Source organism: Balearica regulorum, chromosome 1 (genome assembly GCF_011004875.1).
Source record: "Balearica regulorum gibbericeps isolate bBalReg1 chromosome 1, bBalReg1.pri, whole genome shotgun sequence".
Classification (NCBI taxonomy): Eukaryota; Metazoa; Chordata; class Aves; order Gruiformes; family Gruidae; genus Balearica; species Balearica regulorum.
Window position 1 is genome coordinate 153,325,916 of NC_046184.1, and position 21,286 is coordinate 153,347,201.

Consider the following 21,286-nt stretch of genomic DNA (forward strand, 5'->3'; position numbering starts at 1 on the left):
CCAGCCAAGGTCAAGCTGCCACAACAAAACACACCCAGAAAGAAAATCCCCAAAACACTTCTGAATATCTAAAGTAAATGAGGATTTCAAGTTGCGGGGAAAACCTGTCTTTACAATGATGAGCCAAGAGAAAATTTGCAAAATATGAATTACTTCTGACTAAAAGTTATGTCCTCTGTTCTTTTTAAGTATACAAAACCATATGTATTATTTCAGATATCTAAGCTCAGTTATTAATCCCATCAAATGCCTCGTCCAAAGACTGAAGCCATCTTTTCAAACAAATGACTCGCGACACTTTCCATTACCCATCCCATCGTCCTGCATAAAGCAATACCGATAAAATGTTCCTATCATAAAAACCACACTCCCCATTTCATGTGGCACCAGCCAAGTAAAGTCTATGATACTCACTTATGACAAATTTAACACCTATTCAGATAAGTCATGCATGTAGGCAAGTATTTATTTATGCAGTGATTTGATTTTCTAAAGTTTCTTGCTTTCTGCCATTATCTTCTGTCTTTGATCTCCTGCATCTCTTGCGTTACCCTAGCAGGTCAGGTTGCCAAAGTGAAAGTTCCTCAGTGCCAGACAGTTAAGATCCTCCTCCTCGCCCCTCTAAACAACCCTGGCTTTGTTCTATTTTCCAGGCATCAATTTTCTATTATAAAAGACTACGAAAAGGCCCTTTCAATACAGTATACCAACTATTAAATAGGTTCCTTATACGAAAGGAACAGAAAAAAAAATTAAAGCAATTTTCCTTCTTCATCTCCTAGCCCACGTATTAGATGAAATGTAACACTTCATAGGGTAGGGGGAAAATCATGGTTTAATTACAGCAATGTAGCATAAACACTTTAGTAGTCGATACCAGGATATTATTGTGACATCTAAACTAAACTTGAGTTCTCCACAGATGCTGTAAACAGACACTCTAAATTCCCTAAATGATTGGCATTAAGAAGGTTTATACAAAGGTGGTCAGTTGTTTAATCTTTAAGATGTCATGACATGGTGAGACAAACACGCGTACATCAGTAAGTACAGAGAAATGTTATGCTACATTTTGGACAGTTCAGAACTGAAAGTGCTTCACATCTATAGGATAAGAAATGGCTTCATCTCCTCATCCCTAAACGATGAGAGCAAAGAAATAACCCTTTAATAGGTTAAATAAACAGTGCCCCATTTATCCATGCTTATATAAAGTTTCGAACAATTCAGAAGGTCCGTGGTGAAATTTACAATCTATATACAGTATAACAAATTGTCAAAGAAAAAAGTTCAGCTATTCCTTGGTTCCCAAAAGCCTGAAGCTCGCTCTCTGCACTAGAGACAAAAGCTACCTACAATATTAGGTGGGTTGTGTTTTTTGTTTGGTTTGGTTTTTTTAAATTCATCATCCCAGTCCACCTTGAATAAAAATCAGTCCCTAAGTCCTGGTCATATTTAACAACTGCTTAATCCCAGTGTTTAAGGCATGTTCATTAGATGTCAGTATAGGGGTAACTGTCAGAAATTATAATAACCACAGGTACTAAGCATCAGCAAATTTACAAAGCAATGCCACTCTTCACAATATAATGTAAAACAAATTGTTATGATGGAAGTTGTTCCTGAGTTAAAATTTGCTAAATACAGCTAAGATTCATGTTTTCCTTTTATACTTCTTCCTCTGGAGTGTCCTTTCACATATGGTTAATTGAAAATTAAAATTCAGTCTGAAAATAGCCTGAATGTCAGAAAGTAAAAAATGTTAGCATAAGTCTAATTATGTTGGTATTCCCAAATCTAATTTTAGCCAAGATGTTATGAATTTGCAGGGTTTAGTATCACTTAGCTTTTAGCAAGAGTATCTTCTAAATATGAAGATAATTATAAATGTCAGTCCACATTTTTGTGCAACTGTTAAATTTTGGGATCAAAAATTATCACAAATTTAAAGTTCTGGGAATATATGTAACTCTGATATTGTAGACTTTTTCAGGTTTTTTAATCCAGTCTGCTCCTCTAGAATTAAAGGAAGACATTTTTAAATTGTAGGAACACAAACTAAATACCTACAAATATACTCAACTTTTTTAAAATCTGACAACTAATTGTCTATTCAGATTCTTAAGTATCCATTCCCACAGAATTGTTCCTCAAGTATGTAATCACTGACATTCTTTCCTATTTAAAAATCTGTTCTTGGCTGAGAAAAGTGGATAGCTTTAAAAATAGATTTTTCATTAGATGCAAAATGTGCATGGTAATTCCTACCACCCTAATCATCCTGGCTCCAACTCATTAAAGTTCATATAAACATTTGCTCAAGTCCGAGCATTAAATTTAACAGGAGTTAAAGGACACTAGAAAATCAGGACGACAAAAGGTGTGACTTGGGTCTGTGCTATACCTGCACTTCTGACTGTCAACTGAAGAAAAACCCCTCAGAAAATTGCACTGTCTGGAGCTGGATCCAAAGTTTGCTGAAATCAATGAAACACAATGAGCTTTAATGGGATTAGTATTTTAAGTGCTCCAACTGAAGCTCACAGTTTGCAATGACATAGCATCTCCTATTTTAAATACAGGAGAGGATTGCAGCAATTGCACCTATCAGACTAGGGAATAAATCTTCGTTTATGTAATTTCAAATCTGTCAGCAGTGCAAATTATGAATTACAGTATGATTAAAAAAAATTTTCATTTCCAGATTTGTTTCCATTTAAATCCTAGTAGGACAGAAATCAGCAACATGCTGAGAAAACAGGGTGGAAAAGGAATGACTCTGCTTCCATGGTCTGGGAATTCCAAACAGACAGTCTGACACAGTGGTATAAAAACAAAGCTCCAAATGAAGTTTGGCCTAGCCCATGTGTCTTATGCACAAAGGTTAGCTAAAATGTAATTGTTGTGACCATAAAATATAAATAGCAACAATTTATTCACAAAATTCTGGATTAGATTATTTTTTTTTTGCTTTAACTGTATGATCTATTAAATTATCAGCCAGCTGTATGTTTAAGCACAACAATAGAAAATGTAGTACATAAACACCTAAAAATCACAGTCATAAAAAGCAGGCAAGTACATCAGTCTTTTGGTGGCTAAAGCACAACAGATTAGTCTGCCAAACAAGTGTACGTGACTGTAAATCATGGGCATTCGTTTTGTTAAAAACCGTTTCTACTGTCAATAAACAATTTTCTGTATTTTAATACTGTTCTTAAAGAATTGTAAACTGTTTAAAAATGTATGCACAGACATAAATAACAGTAAAGGATTTAAATACAGTGGTCAATAGGAAAAATAGGTTTTTAACTCTGCATGTGTGATGAGTGGGTAATTTGGAAGAAATCCATAATTATCCATAAAGAACTCTGACCTTTCTTAGGTAAGACAGTACTGCCGTCATTTCTAACACTTGTGACCATCATAATAACAAGAGGAAAAAATAACATATCAGCCCTGATACATCAATCACATATGCATTCAAAATTACAGATATTTACAAGAAAAATATATATTTAATTAAAAAGCCACTGAAAAACATGGACTTTTAGTCAGGTGCTGCACTTTCTGCAAAATGAGGTAATTTAGATGCAAACAAATTAAGTTTAGTAAAGTTCAGGATCCACGGTCTCCACACTTAAAGTACAGATTGCTTCAGTAAATGGCTTGACTGTTTCTATATGTTCAGAGCAAGAAATCACTAGATCCAGTTAAATCCTGTTTTGTAGTGCTCCTGATGCAACACTGACTAATGTCAGAAGGCTTCCCAGCTCAGTTTTACAACTGGTCTTTCAATAGAAAGAAAAAGGGGGGAGAAAAAAAAAAGAAAAAAATTAGTTATAAGTTGGTTTCATCCCAAGATGGATCATTCATGTTCTTTAGAACTTTTCTAACAAGCTTCTCCAAGTCCTTGCGAGCTCTTTGTTCTTCTTCTAATGATTTCTTCATCTTTTTGTTATCCTGTTTAATAGAGACAGAAACATTACTAGTTTGGTTTTGGTTTGGTTTGGTTTTTTTAACGGATCTCTTCTGACCACACATACACTATCAATTACAAATTCTGAAGGCTCTCCTCAGTAAGGCTGCTATTAGCTGTTCAAAAGCACAGACTTCTATTAAAATTTCACAAGTTACCCACAGTTAACTTCACACGATGCAACACAAACCACCAAATGGAAATGGAACTATTTCCTATTTATACTTAGGGGTTCTTTTATAATGCAAGTGCTAGTAACAGATGGCCAGTAATCTTGAATTTTCCTGCTCAAATCTGATCAATGAGGAGTAGAATATATTTGTTGTTAATGGAAAAGGGAAATGGAGCAGTAAGTAGAATAAATATGCCCTCTAAGAGCCTCCTGTGATTATAACTAGTTTCACAATCTCAGAAAAGCTTCTTAAAACTTAATGCAAATTAACTTGCTTCGTTAGGAAAGTAAATAGTTGAAAGGAGTATCTTGAAAACCATTATGTTCTCTGCAAAGTGTTTTGTGACTAAGTTTTAAACCACACAGATTACTACCAACAGTCTAAGAGGAGTCTGAATTTCAAGGACCACCACCGCTCTGCATGCATATTAACAAGTGAGTCAGTTCTCAATATTTAGCGTCATCAGGTAATACTGAAATACCATGAAAAACAGGACCATAAGGATGTCACTGACCAAACCACAGTGATGCTTACATTGCTTAATCCTGTACGGGCCAAAGTGATGCTGACAACAGTGGGGAAGCAACCGGAAGATAAGGCAACATTATATTAAGGCCCCAAGACAACAGGTTTACAGGTGTTTAACAAACACAGGTCTGCAATCCAGGGGTCCCACTGGACTCCCATCGGCTGTCATTTACAGACATTTCTAGAAACAGGGCAGGATCAACAGCTGCTACCTCCTTAACTCCATTCCTTCTTCAAGTGTGTTGAGAAACTCAGGCCAGGTTGGACGGGGCTTTGGGCAAGCTGGTCTAGTGGAGGGTGTCCCTGCCCATGGCAGGGGGGTTGGAACTAGATGGTCTTTGAGGTCCCTTGCTACCCAAACCATTCTGTGATTCCATGAAATTTCATTATTTTCTTGTAAGTACAGACTTAATTTCTTTTCCTTTACACTTATTTATTTACTGCCAATTGAGGACTGTACAATTCAAGTGTAGCGCCTGTGGAGCAACGGCTATGAATAACCTATGGAAGCTGCTACAGCTCCGAGGGATCCCAATTTGCCTGGTACCACTCACCAACAGGCAGCCTGCTGTCTACACCAACCAGCGCACTATGTACTCCTAGAGAGCCGTTGTCACTTGGGACCAGCTCAGAGATTGTTTCTGCCCCTTCTCCAGTTGGCAACATCACAGCAGCAGACCAATAAATAAATGTTTCTAACCCGAGATTCCTGATATACAAGAAAAGGAACTCAGGCTTTAGTAGGTCTTGGCCTTGGAAGATGCAAGATTCTGAAAAGATCATCTCTTTGGAAAGCATCAGAAGAGAGCTGTTCCTTGAAGCTCAGGAGAAGGTGACCTTTTGTTTAGGGTCACGGGAACATTAGTGGGTTATTATTGGTGCTTGTATTAAGTGAATTGTATTTTTAAAAGTAACACTGTCAAATTTGCATCAAGTCTGGGATACACATGCTTTATATGTTGAAAACAGCAAAAAATTAAGTATTAAGATGCCAACTGTCCTATTTCAAGGAACATGCACCACATCCTTAAAAATACTGGGCATGCTTACAGATGGGCAAAGAATTTGAATTCATGTTTACAGCCCAAAACCTACAGTAATTTGAATACAAACCTATTTTACATTAACACAGGAGATTTTAACTGACTTTGAGTCATAGATCTGTTAAGGTCAGTTAGCAAATTCACACATTGGAAAGTGAGGATAATTCAATGCTTTTTTCGTCTACGTATTAAGCAATGACTACAGACAGCAGCATTAACATGGTTTAAACAGGCTGTGTCCTGACAAGAAAAAGACATTTTTAAACAACTAATTTTGGATACTTAAAACATTGGCTGCTACTTCCATACCAGCAACTCAGGTGAGATCTTGCACAATTCCCCCACGTGACAAAGCAGCACCCCAAGCTAAGCTGAAGCTCTCGTTAAAAAAGGCCACATGACAGACGCCAAAAAGGACTCTCGTCTCTGGAAATGAGAGGCTTTAAGAACTAACCTGTAAGAGGCATTCAGGCTACTGAAAGACTGTTTTAATAAAGGCCTAAATAGATCCAGACTAATTTGTACTACTAAAATAATACATTCCAAGAGCAAATACTATTTCACAGTCTCTATAAGGTTATTTTGCTGGCAATACAGAACTGAATTTGCTTAACGCTTTCACCATTTCAGAAATCGTAACATACAAAAATAAATGAAACATAGCTTAGTAAGTCACCTCAGAGACAGGATATTTAATGCTCTTCTCAAATGTGAGTGCTCCAAGGACAGATGACAAGCAAAATAGATGGTGCTTTTTGTCAAATTGGTATGTTCTACTTTTAAAAGTGAATCTCAGGCTTTTAACTCTAGTCCAAAATTTAAGTTCATTCCTGTTAAAGTGCATCAACTTCCAAGCTGTATTGATTTTTATAATAAGCCTTCCATCTTTCCATTCTCCATGTTGCTATAAATGTAGTAAGTTACCAACCTGTCTTAACTCCTGTACTTCATCCTTTAATGCATATACTGTGTCAACAAGGCTTCTAAAATGAAAAAAGATCAGCTGTTACAACGGTTTTCAGAAATATATGTCTAAATCTATATTAGACAAACTGTTAAATGAAATGCATTGAAAAAACCAAACCCCACGGCTAACAGCTGATTTCAAACTTGTGTTAAAAAAATTGTCTCTTATCGTGAGTTATATTCAGTAAGGGAAGGACCTGTTACCAGCTTCTGTGACAGGATACCTTTCAAGCACGTATGGACCTATACTGGTTTCTATATCACAGCTTTCTGTAACTGTATTTCATTTCCAACATACACCTTACCAGAAAACCAGAATGATGGCACAGACTAACTAGAAAGATGATACCAATTCAATACTGAAATCCTACAGCACTTGGAGAAACTATTTATAAATGAAACCTATCGGTTCTCGGCATGGAAGGAAGCAGTTGCATGGCATATGCAAAGAGACCAGACTACAAGCATTTAAATGAAGGTCAACAGCACTTAAAGGACTGGCAGCATACTCCAAACAGCTCTGTTCCCTACTACAAATATACCATAGACATGACTATAATGGGAGACAAGAGGAGGAAGAAGAGCGCAAAGTTTACTGTTTTAATCCATCATTCATTAAATGTTCTCTTACTTCTCTTCTATAACAGTCTGACCATTACTTTTAGTTTCTTCTACAATAATTTTTTCTTCTTCTGGAAGCAGGACTTGAGGAGCTGATTCTTTACGGGAACCTGTTGTAAAAAATAAATTACATAATGAGCAACTCACACATATTGCTGGGGCATTTTAAAGATTATTATTTCAGTCATTGCATGATACACCTGCATGACCAAGGCATATCACTTTCCATTTCCCCCTTCCCTCCACACACACAAGCTACTGACACATTTTTCACATTTGAAACCACAGCCTTACAACAGAAAAAATTGTCTGACATTCCTATCCTGCTGCTGATGTAAATCTTGCGTCATCAATGGGGATGCTACACTGTTCAACAAACAGTGCACTGACCAACAATCAGTAAAAGCTATACAAATTCACCATAGCTAACTCAGAAAAAAAATAAGACATGTTTAAGTAACAGCGATTTAAGCCTCAAGGACAGATTCTGATCTCACGCTGATACAAATCCAAGAAATAATTCCAATCTAAACCAATTACTCTATCAGTAAGGAGTAGAATAGTGGTACCAAATGATAGAGTGATGGAAGAAAAAAAGAGTTAAAACCCCTTTCCCCTGAAACACTATAAACACCACAATTTTGTGTGTGCGCGCACACATATACATACACTTACAAATAGCCTCTTAGTCCTATAATAAATTCCTACCAAATGAAATACATACTTTATATTTAATGTTTTTAAAAGCACTTAATAGTTTGACAAGAAAAACTTAAAAACATTGCAACATCTTCAAAACATTTTCCACAATCATTACAGTTTATAACATCAAGATAATACACATAGATTCTAAAAAAGTAGCTCTGAAAAGAAAAATCTACAGCTCAGATGTGCATCCATTCATACATAAAGTATGTATTCTAGAAATGTTATTTAATTAGGCTGCAACAAATTACAAGCTTTTTCTTTTTAAAGAACGGATGTAAATAAATGGCTGTCTGTTTGTTCAGAATTCAAACACAGTAGATAAGGCATTAAAGTTCTTGCATATTTTAACCAAGATATCAATTTTAACAAAAAAGTTACATTTTCCTACCAATTCATTGTAATGAACTTTCATTAACCAGGTACGTCTTAATTCTAGTACGGTTTGAACTGATAACCAAGTACTACAGGGCGCATGCCTGTCAGGAGAAATTAGTTAGCTCTTGCTGAACAGCTGCTTTGTGGCACAGTGCTTTTCTTTTATGGTTCATGATAAAACGCGTCCATTTAACACACAAAAACATGAAAGAAATCAAACTCATCAAAAAATACTAACTTCCCAGACGGCTGCAGTTTTGAGTTCTGAACAATGAGCCTGTAGGGATCATAGTTTAGCAGCAGTACGTGTTATTTAAACTATTTTAGTAAACAAACATCCTTTAATGAAGAAAATAGTCTCCTTAAGCTGACAGGAAAGATCTAATGTATCAGTACGCGATGGTCAAAATTTTATGGAATAAAAATAACTGCAGATTTGAGAACAGAATCTCATCCTTGAAAGCTGTAAGTTCTTCATCTTACAGAGTGAAGAAATCTTTAAGGGTTAATACCCATCCACTCCCACTTATTTTCCAGGGAAGGAACAACCTATAAACCAAGCACATCCAAACTCTGTATGGAGCTCAAGGGCATTTCCCTGTTTGCGCTGTCAATCTCTAATTGTAAAAAGTCGTCATCTTGTTCATTTCAGTTAATTGGTTACTGCTCTGCTTCATTAGCCCAGGAGGTAACACAGAACATTGAGCTAAATGTTATTTTAGGAATTAGTTGGCGGCAGCTGCTACCAGCTCACTACATTTTGGGTCTCTGTACCAATGTGGAGCACCTCAGCTCAGTGCATGCGAGGGAGACATGGACTAAAGGGAGAGAACTCCGACGTGTTTCTCGTCCCTTCAAGCAAATGGAGCTGCACATTATCTCTGTATACAGCTGCATATAATTGTCTTTGCCTGGTCAGAGTAACACAGGTCCTTGCAAAGCAGAAATAGCATGGAGCAGACAGCTTTAAGAAAAATAAAATGTCCCAGCTGTACAGTTATATACACACACGCATGTAAAACAGATGTCTACATCAGCATATCTTGATGTACGTACAGCACAGCACAGTAAACAATGCTACTGAGACACAGAATGAAGTTTCATTAAAAACAAAATGTTCACCAACATTACACACACAAGGAGACCACACAGTACACATACACACACACACAATGCCAAACTGTTGCTGTGAACACTGACCTTCCTGTGCCACAAAACATTAACTACCACGGAATTTGGGACATCACAAGTTTCACTCTTGCCTTCATTGCTCTAATACCCTCCATCATGCAACTATTATATTTGTATCTCAGAACCCTCACTGCTCTTGTGGTTTGTACTTATGCAAAAACAAAACAAAAACCCACAAAAAGCTAAACCAAAACAAAAAACCCCACCATCCCAAACCCCAACATTTTCTCCTTTACCTTGGTGTGCTTTTTGTGAGTTTTGGTGAGTTTGTCTGCTTGTTGCAGATGTTTTATTTCCTAAACCCCACAAGCACTTGCTAAGTATCAAAGGTACAAACACACAGCAATCCATCCTGCTCAAAGGACCCTGACATCAAATAAGCACTGCATAAGGAACATCAGACTTGATGTGTCAAGTTCTAAAGGCAAAACAAAGCTACTTCACTGTCTTGCTCTTCTGCACCACCTCTGCCAGAATTTTTTTTTTTTTTTTTTTTTTTAAGGACACACTTTCTGGCAATTATACATCTAGAAGGAACTTCAGGCAGAGTCACCTCATTACTGGCACTCAGCAATATTCCCTAAATCGCACCTTGTGCCTCCACCAAGTTCTTTATGTCTGTTCTCTATGTGACCATTTCTCTCCAGAAAATTTTACAAGCTACAGCTTTAGGACATGAAGAGAAGGTTGTGTTATAGCAGAGTGAGCATTTCACACAGAGTTGTACTAAAAGGACAGTATAGGACATTCCTGCAACTTAGATATTCCTAAGCACCTCTGAGACATATTCCACATTTTCATGAATTAGGGCAGAAGAACCAAAAGTTACTTCAGTCTGCCATGCCTCAATCCTAAGCATGCAAGTTTCATGCTGAATTTTATTACGAGACACTACTCAGTATTGTTCCAAGTCAAACAGGCCAAAATACAATGTTTAAATTGACCCCCAGCAACTCCGGCCCTAAATCACCTTGAGAAAATACAACCAAAAAGATGGAAGCCACACCCCCACATACACCACCTCTCCCTCTTTACAAAACAGGGTTAATTTTCTTTTTCTTTTGGAGGGGTATTAGGAGAAGTAAGGTGGATGGAGAAGAAAGGATGTTTGGCAAACCCAGACAATTACTTCAAGATTAGTAAGCAAATGTTAAGGCTGAGTAAGTTGCCATAACTTTTCCATGGGGGAACTCCTAAATCCAGGATGCTGGAAGAATGACCCAGTGTTTAGAAGTTTGTTTGTTGTATATTTACGGCCAAACAACTGGCCACTGTGATCAAGATTCAACTACATTTCCATCAATTAAATTCCATCAAGAAAAAAAGGTATCTATTTCTCACTCTAGGGCTGGGAGATACTAACATTGAATAAAGAATTACAATGCTTTTTGCCAATACCATACCCTAAATTACAGGTTACGCAAATTTAGCCTCCAGAGTAAAGCAAATAACAGTATGGCCCACCTGGCATTCAGACCAGGGCTAGAGACCTCAACAATACCCTCTACGTAACGTGGTGCAATGCCCGAGATACGAGAACAGGCCTGCGGAGAACAGCCCCCTGCTTTTAGTTTTCAGTGTCTGATCCCCTCTCCAGCCTCATCAATCAGCCAAACCAGAAAGCAGCTCTGAGCATTTCTGGAAAAAAAAGGTAAGCTGAAACCTGTTTGGATATTATGTGGCTGAAAGATGTCATGACAGAAGTTCACTTTATACCTGGCTGAAACCAGCTGAACATCACTCCTAGCCCTGGAGAAGGGCCTTAACACCAAAACGGGAAGAAACTAGAGCGTGGATTGAATGCAACAGAGGTTCTCAGTGATGTCAGTTTGTTAAACATAACTGCACAACCCCAACCTTTTATTCATTCTCCTCCAAAGAGAGTGTGACATGTTAAAAAAGACTTGATATGGTACCATGCCGGTTCCTGACAGAGGCCAGGCTTCAGAAGGAGCTGTACTGGTAATCAGTCTGATCCTTCGCTCTGAATCATTTAACAGACATATGTGAAAAGAGTCCAGAAGTTTTGCACAGATCTTAACACATCAGGCAGGAGGGAACGAAGAGAAGGAAGGGGATGAAATTTAGATACCTTTTCACTTTAACCAGATATTAAGTCTCTGCCTATGTTCAAAGACCTTGTCTGTCCAGGAACCGTTTAAGCGAACAGTAAAATGGAGGTGGATATTCACATCACCTACTTAAAGTGGCTAACCTTACGGCCTCAATTGAAAGCCAGCTCTCCCCAGTCAATCAAGAAGAGGGTTCCTTCCTCCAGCTAGCCATTTGGAGGCGAAGGCTCAACCTAGGTACTCTACAAAGAGTCGAGTGCCTTCTTCCAGCGACTATAAGGATCCCAATTAAAGCTATGGAAGTTAAACCTGTGGTGATGGTGGTTAATTTTAAAAAATGCACAGCATAATTTGAGGCTATAAGCAATGATTCTGTTGCACAGCTTTTAAGTATTGGTATTTTCTTCATTTCTGCATACCTTTATTGCGATTAGGAAAGGTAGAGAAGGGAACAAGGCACAATAAAGGTCAATAATCAGAAACAGTACTTGTAAATATACAATTCTGGTTTTCACCAACTTTACTAGGCTCTCTCTCCATAAGCTAAGAAGCTCTTTGAAATCATTTGGTTGAGTTTCAAAGACTGACTCGCCACTGAAAAACAAGTATGTGCGTATGCAACTGTTTAGATCTACCACTAGCCGTCAGTATGCACAGATGTGTACATTTCCTGGAAAAGCAAATGTTAGACAAAAAACAGGAATTACATGTCATTTAAAACATTCAGTGTTTCATTGCATTAATTAAATATAAGATGTTAAAGTGGATGAGCAGACACGCCAAATTCACCTTCTCTTTCTCAATGAATTTTTGATGAAGTCTTAACATGAAGAATCCTAAAAGAGGTCCTCCCAGATTCTGCATGTGTTGAGATTAAAGCATTGAAAAAAATAATAATTAAAAAAATCCTTCATGCTACAGATCTGCCAAAGTCAAAAGGGAGCCCTTTAGTATCTTCTACAGATAACAAATCAGAATCCAAACATCAGGCCAAACTTCAGTTCACTGTATTAAAGACATTCTTTTTTGCAAATTCTTGGGAGTAACAAAAAAAGTTTTGGCTTTTTTTTTAAAAAAACTAACAGTGATACACAAATAGGAAAAAAAAAAAACCACAACCCACGACTCAGATGGACAGATCTATGCAGTATACAATAGAATGTTTTGACGACTACAATGAAAATAATTAAAGCAGACCGGAACACATACAACTCCATGTGTCATATAAGAACAGAATGAAGAATCTGACAGACAGATACACTATCAGAAATTGGATGTTTCTAAGACAAAATTTGGAAAGAGCTATCCTGCTAAACTTCCTATATTTCACTAACCAACACAAAAACATCCAACCAGAGGGCTCTAGGGCTAAAACTAGAGCTGATGCAGTCATAGCAAAAAACATGTGATGACCCTTTTGATAAAGTAGGTGATTATTTTGTTTGTTCTGATGAAAACATTTTGTATGTATATCAGGTTATCATTTTATTTAAATTCACAAAAATATGAGCATCTTTTAAGTAGAAACACTTAAGATAACTTTTTTTAAAGAGAAAAATGTTGTAATATTAAATCTTGAAATACTTAAGGTTATAGAAACAAGTATGATATTCATAAACAGGATCCACAGAAGTGGGCTTTAGATTGTTCCAATAATTCAGCCCATGCTTTTACTGAGAATACACTAATTCAAAAAATGAAAAAGAAAATAAAATCAATTAAGGGGAGAGGGAGGCAACAGAAAATCACTCTGTAGATGGCAACATCTCTGAATAGTTATTTAAAAAAAAAAATAAAAGAGGATACAGAAGGATACATACTTCACATCACATTGAATTTCCTGCAGTTGTCAACTACATTTAACAAAGAGTACACACTTCTGTCAAAAAAGCTCTTTCACTTCAGCATTTGATTCCTCCGGGAAGAAGGGAGGGAGAGAAAGGAGGCATGGGGAGAAGAGGAAGTTAAGTGTTAAGTTACAAGTTATGCTGTCCTTTCCCCCTGTGTAATAATTAAATATTAAAGTCACAGTCTAGCAAATGCAAAATTTATTTCAACTGTACATAACAGATGTCCTTTTTATATAAAACAAAACACTGAATTGATATATGCAACCACAAACAATATGCATACTGTACAGTACAATGCAACATTCAGATATACATCCATTTTGTATTTTCAAAAGGCAGTAACCTACTAAAGATGGCTTCTCCCATTCACAAATGAAGTGCACAATATATATTTTTTTTTTTTTCTATGTTTTACGTCACTATATATACACATTACCGTGTTTTGGCAAGATTATGCAAAACACCCAATTCATATTGGTTGGTTTCAATTTATGGCAAATACTAATTTATGGAAACACTGCGTAAGCCATGTGAAGAGGGGCTGACAATGGCTTGGACCTACCTTCTAATTCAGATTCTCCATCCTTCCAGTGTATTTGTAACTGTACACATATATTTTACAGAATTGCATAAACATAAGGTACTATTATTACCATGACTAAAGTTCCACAAAAATAGAAACACTGAACCTTTGGACTGAATACCACCATTTCCACATTTGGTTTTTTTTTGGTTTTTTGTTTTTTTTTTTTTTTAAAAAGCATGTTGCATTAATACTCCTGATCATTTCACGATAGCTTATGGCCTGTAACACTGAAGACACAGAATGATTTTAAATGCAAGGTGATGTTAATATGAGAGATCCTAATTATGATAATAGTCAATGACTTAAATGCTACAATAATTAATGGTGGTAAACTGTCAAAGCTTTGGTGCATAGGAAGTCAATAAAATCTTCGGATCTGGATAACAAAACATTCTGTGTGATAAGGAAAGTTCAAGTGCAACAACTGTATTTCAAACTCATATTTACACTATGTAACATGAAACAGACAGAAAGGAATTATCGTTTATCCAGTGCAGAAAACATTATTCAACTAGAACACCACAGCTTAAGAAACAGGAAAAAAAAAACAATCCATACTTTCCATATACGTTAAAAAAACAAAAACTGACTGAAAGGAAGAGGGGAGTGAAGTGGGTTACAAATGTGCTGTGGAATGGTATGGAGCACACGTACTTAACTTGTTTCTCTAAGCAACACTCCTCCACTTTGAAAAAAGTTCAACATACGCAAGGTTCCAGTCATTACGTTAATATAGGACTAGTAGTAAAACGTACCCCTGAAACCCCTCCTCGGTAAGCACTGCTGCTTTTGTTAGTCACATTTTTGAATGCCAACAACAGTCAGAAAGGATAAAGTAGGTGAACAAAGACGACTGATTGCAAATCTGCAGATGTGAACTGCTTTGAAATAGCTTCTCCATGCTGACCACCTTCTGGAATCATGCACGTCTAGCAATTACTAACTTTCTGATCATGTAACCTGCAGAAAGGCATTGATTATCTTTCAAACAGTCTGATCAAGTTTGCCAGGCGGCAGTTAGTACATCATGAATATTCTGAACTTGTTCATAGAGTAATATCTGAGCACTGGATAACATGCTTAGTTGAAAAGGGGTAAGGGAATTGCATCTGGGGGCCCTGGTGAAAATAAGAACTGTTTCTGTCCTTTTATCACATGCTTTTCCCTAATGCTAACAGAGACTTAGTAAACATGTCATTTTTGTTCTGATGACAATTACATTATCCACAAGACAGACCACACGCACTTCACCCCAGCAGTGCCCCAGGTGCAGGTTCGAGACCTTCAGCTGTGCACAGTGCGTCACAGTTCTCTGAAAAGCCCACACGACTGTAAATGAAGAGCTGCTGCTGAAAACAAACCTGCTCGTGAGAGAAGTTACAAGACACAATAAAATCCGTCACGGACATGCTCCAAACAGTACAACCCAAAAGCCAAGCATTCTATTATTCAGAACTTCAAACAAGGCAATGTGATCGCAGTTGTACCTAGAGTTTCAGATGCTGAACACTCCAGCCTCCATCAGGGGAACCATTTTCATCTCATCTTTTCAAGAGGAATGGTCAATTGAGAGTTGACAGCTGTGTATTTTAACAGGCAAGTAAACATCTAGACCCTGCTTTCTGCCACGCTACTGCATACAGTAAAGTGACAGTATAACCATAGGTAACATGAGATTATCAAAACACTGCATGTAATGAGCATGGACTGCTGGGTTTTCATGACAACTGCCAGACTCGGGGTGGGGAGAGCAGTGCAGTCCTCTGAATAAACGTCTAAGCAATGAGGAAAAGACAGCAGTATAAAACCAGAAATTTTTATGGATTAGAAAATGCTCTTCCAAATAAATGGGCCAGATAAGTGAATATCTGAACGATTTTACAGCTCTTGTACTGCTTATTTTTAAGCTGCATTTTTCTTACTCTACCAGCTTTGTATTTTGTTAGGAATATGTAGAAAATCCAACAGCTACTGCTAAGGTATTTCCATATTGCTGGCACTTGGCTCACAAACCAGTATGGTTTCAGTACAAAATACAAAAAGTGCTGTATCCAAAATAAAAAAAAAAAAGAAAAGAAGAAAGGACCTGTTGCTAGACTGACCAAGTCAAAAGAAAAAAAAAAAAAAGACCATTCAGAGCTACAAATTAACATCTGTCAGTTAAAAAAAACCCTCAAGAAATATCATCCTTAACAGGATATACACTTTTTAGAATGACTTATTTGTACGTGTATTGAATTGGCAATAGAGCCTTCCACCAGGTATAACTGAAGTTTCAGAAGCTCCCTCAGAAGTTGTTAAAATATCACATTAAAGAGACAAGGAACAGCAAGAAAACATCTAAGAAAAGCAGGCTGTGATACAACAAGCATTTGTTAAGAAAAAGCTCAGAAGTGCATTAGTTCTGGTGAGAGATATATGAGCAACAGCTCTTACGAGATGTAGACCCCATTCTGTAACTATGGGCTGTCCATATACTGTCATAGTCAGAGTCTTCTGAGAGGTCTGAAGGCTCCAAACGAGAAAGACTACTGCGACGACCCAAGGAGTCTAGACTTGATTGGTCATCATCAGCCAAGACGTGATTATGCATCAGGTCAGTGCCTTGCCATGCTAAGGATGTATAGGTGAAATGAAATGGTGGATGTGGATAGGCAGAGGTGGGATGAGGAGGAGAACGTAAGGAATAGCCACAACCAAACACATGAAATAAAAGCAAAAAGGTGATGGGAAGAGAAGGAAAAGAGAAAATATTGTTAAAAAGGCACCAAAGTTTTTTTCTTTTTCTTTTTAAATTTGTTTGGGGTTTAGGTATAAGTTACACTCAGCATGTAAGAACGTTTGAACTGTTACAATACAATTTTTGAAGTGGTTTTTAAGCTTCTAGGCAGCCTCAGTTGACAATTTTGAGTAACCAAAATCTTGTTTGAAAGTAGATTTTTTGGAAGAGGAAGTTAAGTTCTTTTCAGGTATGGAGTCAGTTCTGGTCTGGGGGGATTTGACTGGGGACAGAGCAATAAACACAGTAAGCCAGCATGATCCAGCACTGATGTGAAAAGCAACAGCTCCTTCCCCACCAAACATCGGTACCTCCACATCCTTTCCCTCCCTTGCAACAACACAGTCATTTCTATGGCTGCTTGGAGAACCAGGTCAGGGAACAGTTTCAGATGAAAACTAACCCTACAAAAGATTATTTTTCAAGCAGGTAATTTCCCCACCAGCTCACAACACAGCCACAGAAGTGCTTGTGTCACCACTGAAAGAGGAAAATGCAGGGGAAAAAGCAAAGATTCTCATGCAGAGCAGGGCTGCTGACTTTCTGAATCAGCTGCAACATCTTGCACCCACTCAAGGGGACTGTCAAACTACAGCTTTTCTGTGCCTGTACCCCTTGTTATTTGTTTAACCATGTAGAGAATTAACTCACAGGAGAACAGGGCCAGCAACAGAGTCTGGTCCATTCCAACTCCTTACACACCTCTATCTGAATCTATCTTCCCAACTAAATACTTTAAGATGTCTAGGGTAGTTGGTCAAACATAGCTAAGGACATTTTTTTTTTTTTTTTTGGAAGGTCTGGCAATATGCAAGGATTGAAACCATGTAAGTGGCCATGCTATGAGCCACCATACACATGATCTTGCAAGAGATTTTAAGCCTTCATTTGGAGCAGAAATGCAAAATAAACTCAGTATATAAGAAACAAGAGAAAGTGAAACTCTCTTCTTCTATTTGATGTCTCCCCAAATTAAACCCTACATCTTCCCCACCCAAACAACTGAAAAAAGTTGCTTTGCTGCCTCTAATGCCACACCGCCAGTTTCCACTGGAGCCACTGACGTTGCCAAAAGCAGCACCCCTCGGGCTTTGGATTAAGGTGCAGGTAGGAAAATTGCCAAATGAGTGCTGAGAGGGACAGGCAGAATATTAATACGGAGGTAAGAAAGAAATACATAAAAAAAGGGCGTACTTCACAGATGACAGGGAACTCTTTCATTCTGTTCTTCTACACTGACTACTATTCCCACAGAGGCAATTCCACCATGTTTGGTTTTTTTCCCTATTTCCAAATTCAGTCTACAAATGGATCTTCTGAAACCTGGTCTTTGACAACAACACTATTCTTTCCAAACAAAGCAGCCATATGCTTAATCAATTAAAAAATTAAAATATTTCTTGCTGCAATTAAGAGCAAATAAAAGCTGCTGACTTCTGATGTATGCAATGACACCCACAGCACTATGTATATTTCTTAAATATACATAGAAAGGAAAAAAACAGGCAAAAAAGCAACAAAAAATCATATCCATTTTATATCTGCACACACACACACTACTGTGCAAGTGCAAATGTTTCCCCAACCATTTCTTGTCACATTACCCTTGGAAATAATCAAAAGATCACAGTCGACACGTTTAAGCAGCAACCATCTCATTTAATTTTGTTTGGAACAACAGTATATCTTCAGAATTTTGAACACATTCATTTCCTTTTATCCAATTAAACACACTACTGTAATGACTGTAGGGCTATAGATTAGTATTAATAAAAAATTGTGTAATAGTAGCTAATTTTATCACCTTGGAGACCTACAGTTCCTTCAAGACAGAAAAATTAAAATGAAGGTTTTTGCTGTTATTGCAAAAGTTTCCACAGTCTAAAGACAAAGGCCATATTCCCATCTTATAGCACATATGAATACAAAAGTAGCTGGATTTTTTTCAGGGTGGTAATAGTAAGTGAACACATATTAGGAAAAGCTAAGTTTGCAACTGCATTTTGAGACTTCTCAACTATCAGCATAAAGTGCTTTTGCTTGGAAGCAAAACAGGCACAGAGCGCTGTGGGTAGTAGTAACAGTGATTAATACTGCAAATTTAAACAGCTTTAATGGATGAGGACTAAGTTATAACATCCACTCTTCTAGCTCCTGACAACAGCAAAACCAGCCAAGTACTTCAGGATCATTATACTGTGTTCCAAGGATCCCTGAATTCAATTGGTATTGAACAGTGCAAAAACTGTGCAAATCAGAACAAACGCAACAGCATTTTCTCCTTCCTTGTGTAAATGGAACACATGCTGGTGGACTCCCCTGCTCTGCGCAACGTTTTACTTACAATACAGAGGAACTCCACATGGCAACCTTGATTTGGATTAAATGAAGTAGGACCCCAGAGGCACGTTACAGGTTTTCAATAAGCTAGGTATTGATCTGAGAAACTAAAAATGGCTTTAAGCAACACACAGATCTGAGAACAATTTCTTCAGAAATTATGAGATGGGATAAAAATTTGTAATTAATACTAAAAACAACTAGTGGTAATAAAAGAAAAGAATTCTTTATAGGTCTAGGTTACTTTTCCATAGTGGAAGTCTTTGTTGAACATAGAAGAAGAAAAAATACACTCCTCCAAAATTGTGACTACTTTTTAATTTCTCCTCACTACTTACCAGCTTCTTGAAATTTATCAAAAAGCATATTGATCAACTGTCATATTCAGTTCAGACACCTCTCATTCACTGGTGATGGTTTTGTGCAATTTTAATCCATGAAAACTTTTGGGTTTCCGTTTTGGGTTTTTTGGGGTTTTTTGGTTTTTTTTAATACTCAAAGAATTATAGTCTCTAACCATGGTCCTTGGCATCCAATACTTAAACACTCAGCACTGATATTAACCCAGAAATAGGTTGTTATCATTTCTTCCAGGTCCAGCTTGCTATTTGCAAAGCCTGAGAACGTATAGCTCTTTTTTTTTTTTTTTTTTTTTTTTTGCAAGCTATCTAATTTGTGTTTCAGTTAGCCATTTCAGTACTTTCTAACTTACTTGAATTTAGTGTTTGACGTGTTTTGGCACTTGTGCAATATGCTTCAATGACTTTAAGAATTTGAGCATCTTCTTCTAAAGCAGCTGTACCTAGAATCAATGGGAAAAACAGAATTTTAAACATGGTTATGTTTCATAAAGCCTTTGTAAATTACTACATTTTAGTTGAGTCCAAAGTTCAGCCTAATCAACCCTTTAAAATGATCTTAACCATCCCATTTTAAAAATTAAACTTTGGTGAGCAAAATTTAATAGTTTAAAAAGACAAAATACTATCTTGAAATGCTTGGCAAAAAAAAAACCCCGAACTGGTCAGAGTAACTACCCACACATTCAAAAAATTTTCTGAGCATGTGAACTTGCACAGAACATGTTCTGAACTGTGATCACTCTGGCTCTAAACCAAACAGCCATTAAACTGAAAAACACTGTATACTCTGGTTATTATATACATGTTATTTCACTATTTAATCAAAGAAATCAAGGAAAATAATATTAATTCACAGAAAAGAGATCTTGAAAACTTTTGGATTTTGTATATATATCAGATTTACCCCTTTCAACAGCACACTACTGAAAATTGAACTCAGAATTAACAGCATAATAAATAAGTTAGTACAATTTCAGTCCAGTGTGCAGCAGCAGAGATGTTACTATCACATAAGTATATCTGTGAAAAGTGGAGTAATTAAACTTCTCAGACTTTAAAGTAGAAACAGCACTACAGAAAAAAATCCAACTATTCAAGCTTAAAATGGCAAAATTTTCCTAAAGGTAGAGCTCCACAGCAAACCTTCTCCTTGGGGAATTCAGTAAAAAATGCCGTCACACTGTTCACTTGCAACGGAGTGAAATTCCAATCAAACTGAAATCTAGAGGGACCTCTACCATGAGTTTAGATGGAACCAGGAGTCTATGTGTAGGGCAAGATGTTGTTTTAGAAGCATTTTTCCTGTTTTCCTCCTTGAAGAAAAAATTAGGCTTGAAGATTTTCTGCTGTGTGAATCTGAACTGCCTTCAGCATCAGAATGTAGCTGTATTCTCTGTCAGCCAATGCAACTTGTTAGTTTTTTGTGATTTGTTATCACCAGAACAAAGCCAATTGTCCAAACATTTGTCAGGATCAGCTGACAAGCTAACTGTTGAAGAAATTATCTTGGCCTGATATAGTTTCTGCACAGTTTAAGAGACACAGGTACTCCAAAGTACAGGTTCTTTCTCTTTCAAGGCAGGAAAAATAATTGGATTTTGTTGTGGTTAGAATGTAGCACCATATAACTGTAGCAGGACAAATATTTCACTTCTGAAATTAGTATTGTGAAGGCACTCAGTTGAAATACCTTATTTTGGTTTGTATGTTATA

The 21,286-nt window shown here is 37.0% G+C and overlaps 1 protein-coding gene across 6 annotated transcripts in view; it reads right to left on the reverse strand.

Annotated features, from left to right (window-relative positions):
- Nucleotides 1–971: 971 nt before the first annotated feature.
- Nucleotides 972–21,286, reverse strand: part of ARHGEF7 (Rho guanine nucleotide exchange factor 7) — a 129,255-nt gene continuing 108,940 nt past the window's right edge. For 4 of the 6 annotated variants that reach the window (XM_075740003.1, XM_075740012.1, XM_075740030.1 and 1 more), the window contains 4 exons: nucleotides 19,924–20,013; nucleotides 7,321–7,420; nucleotides 6,652–6,706; nucleotides 972–3,963 (listed from right to left, as the gene is read on the reverse strand). In XM_075740003.1, coding sequence (XP_075596118.1) covers nucleotides 3,841–3,963; nucleotides 6,652–6,706; nucleotides 7,321–7,420; nucleotides 19,924–20,013 — 368 coding nt within the window. In that variant the 3' untranslated portion in view covers nucleotides 972–3,840. Of the gene's footprint in view, nucleotides 3,964–6,651; nucleotides 6,707–7,320; nucleotides 7,421–9,850; nucleotides 16,706–19,923; nucleotides 20,014–21,286 lie in introns of those variants that run through there. The other 2 variants (XM_075740040.1, XM_075740048.1) reach the window with 2 other exon arrangements.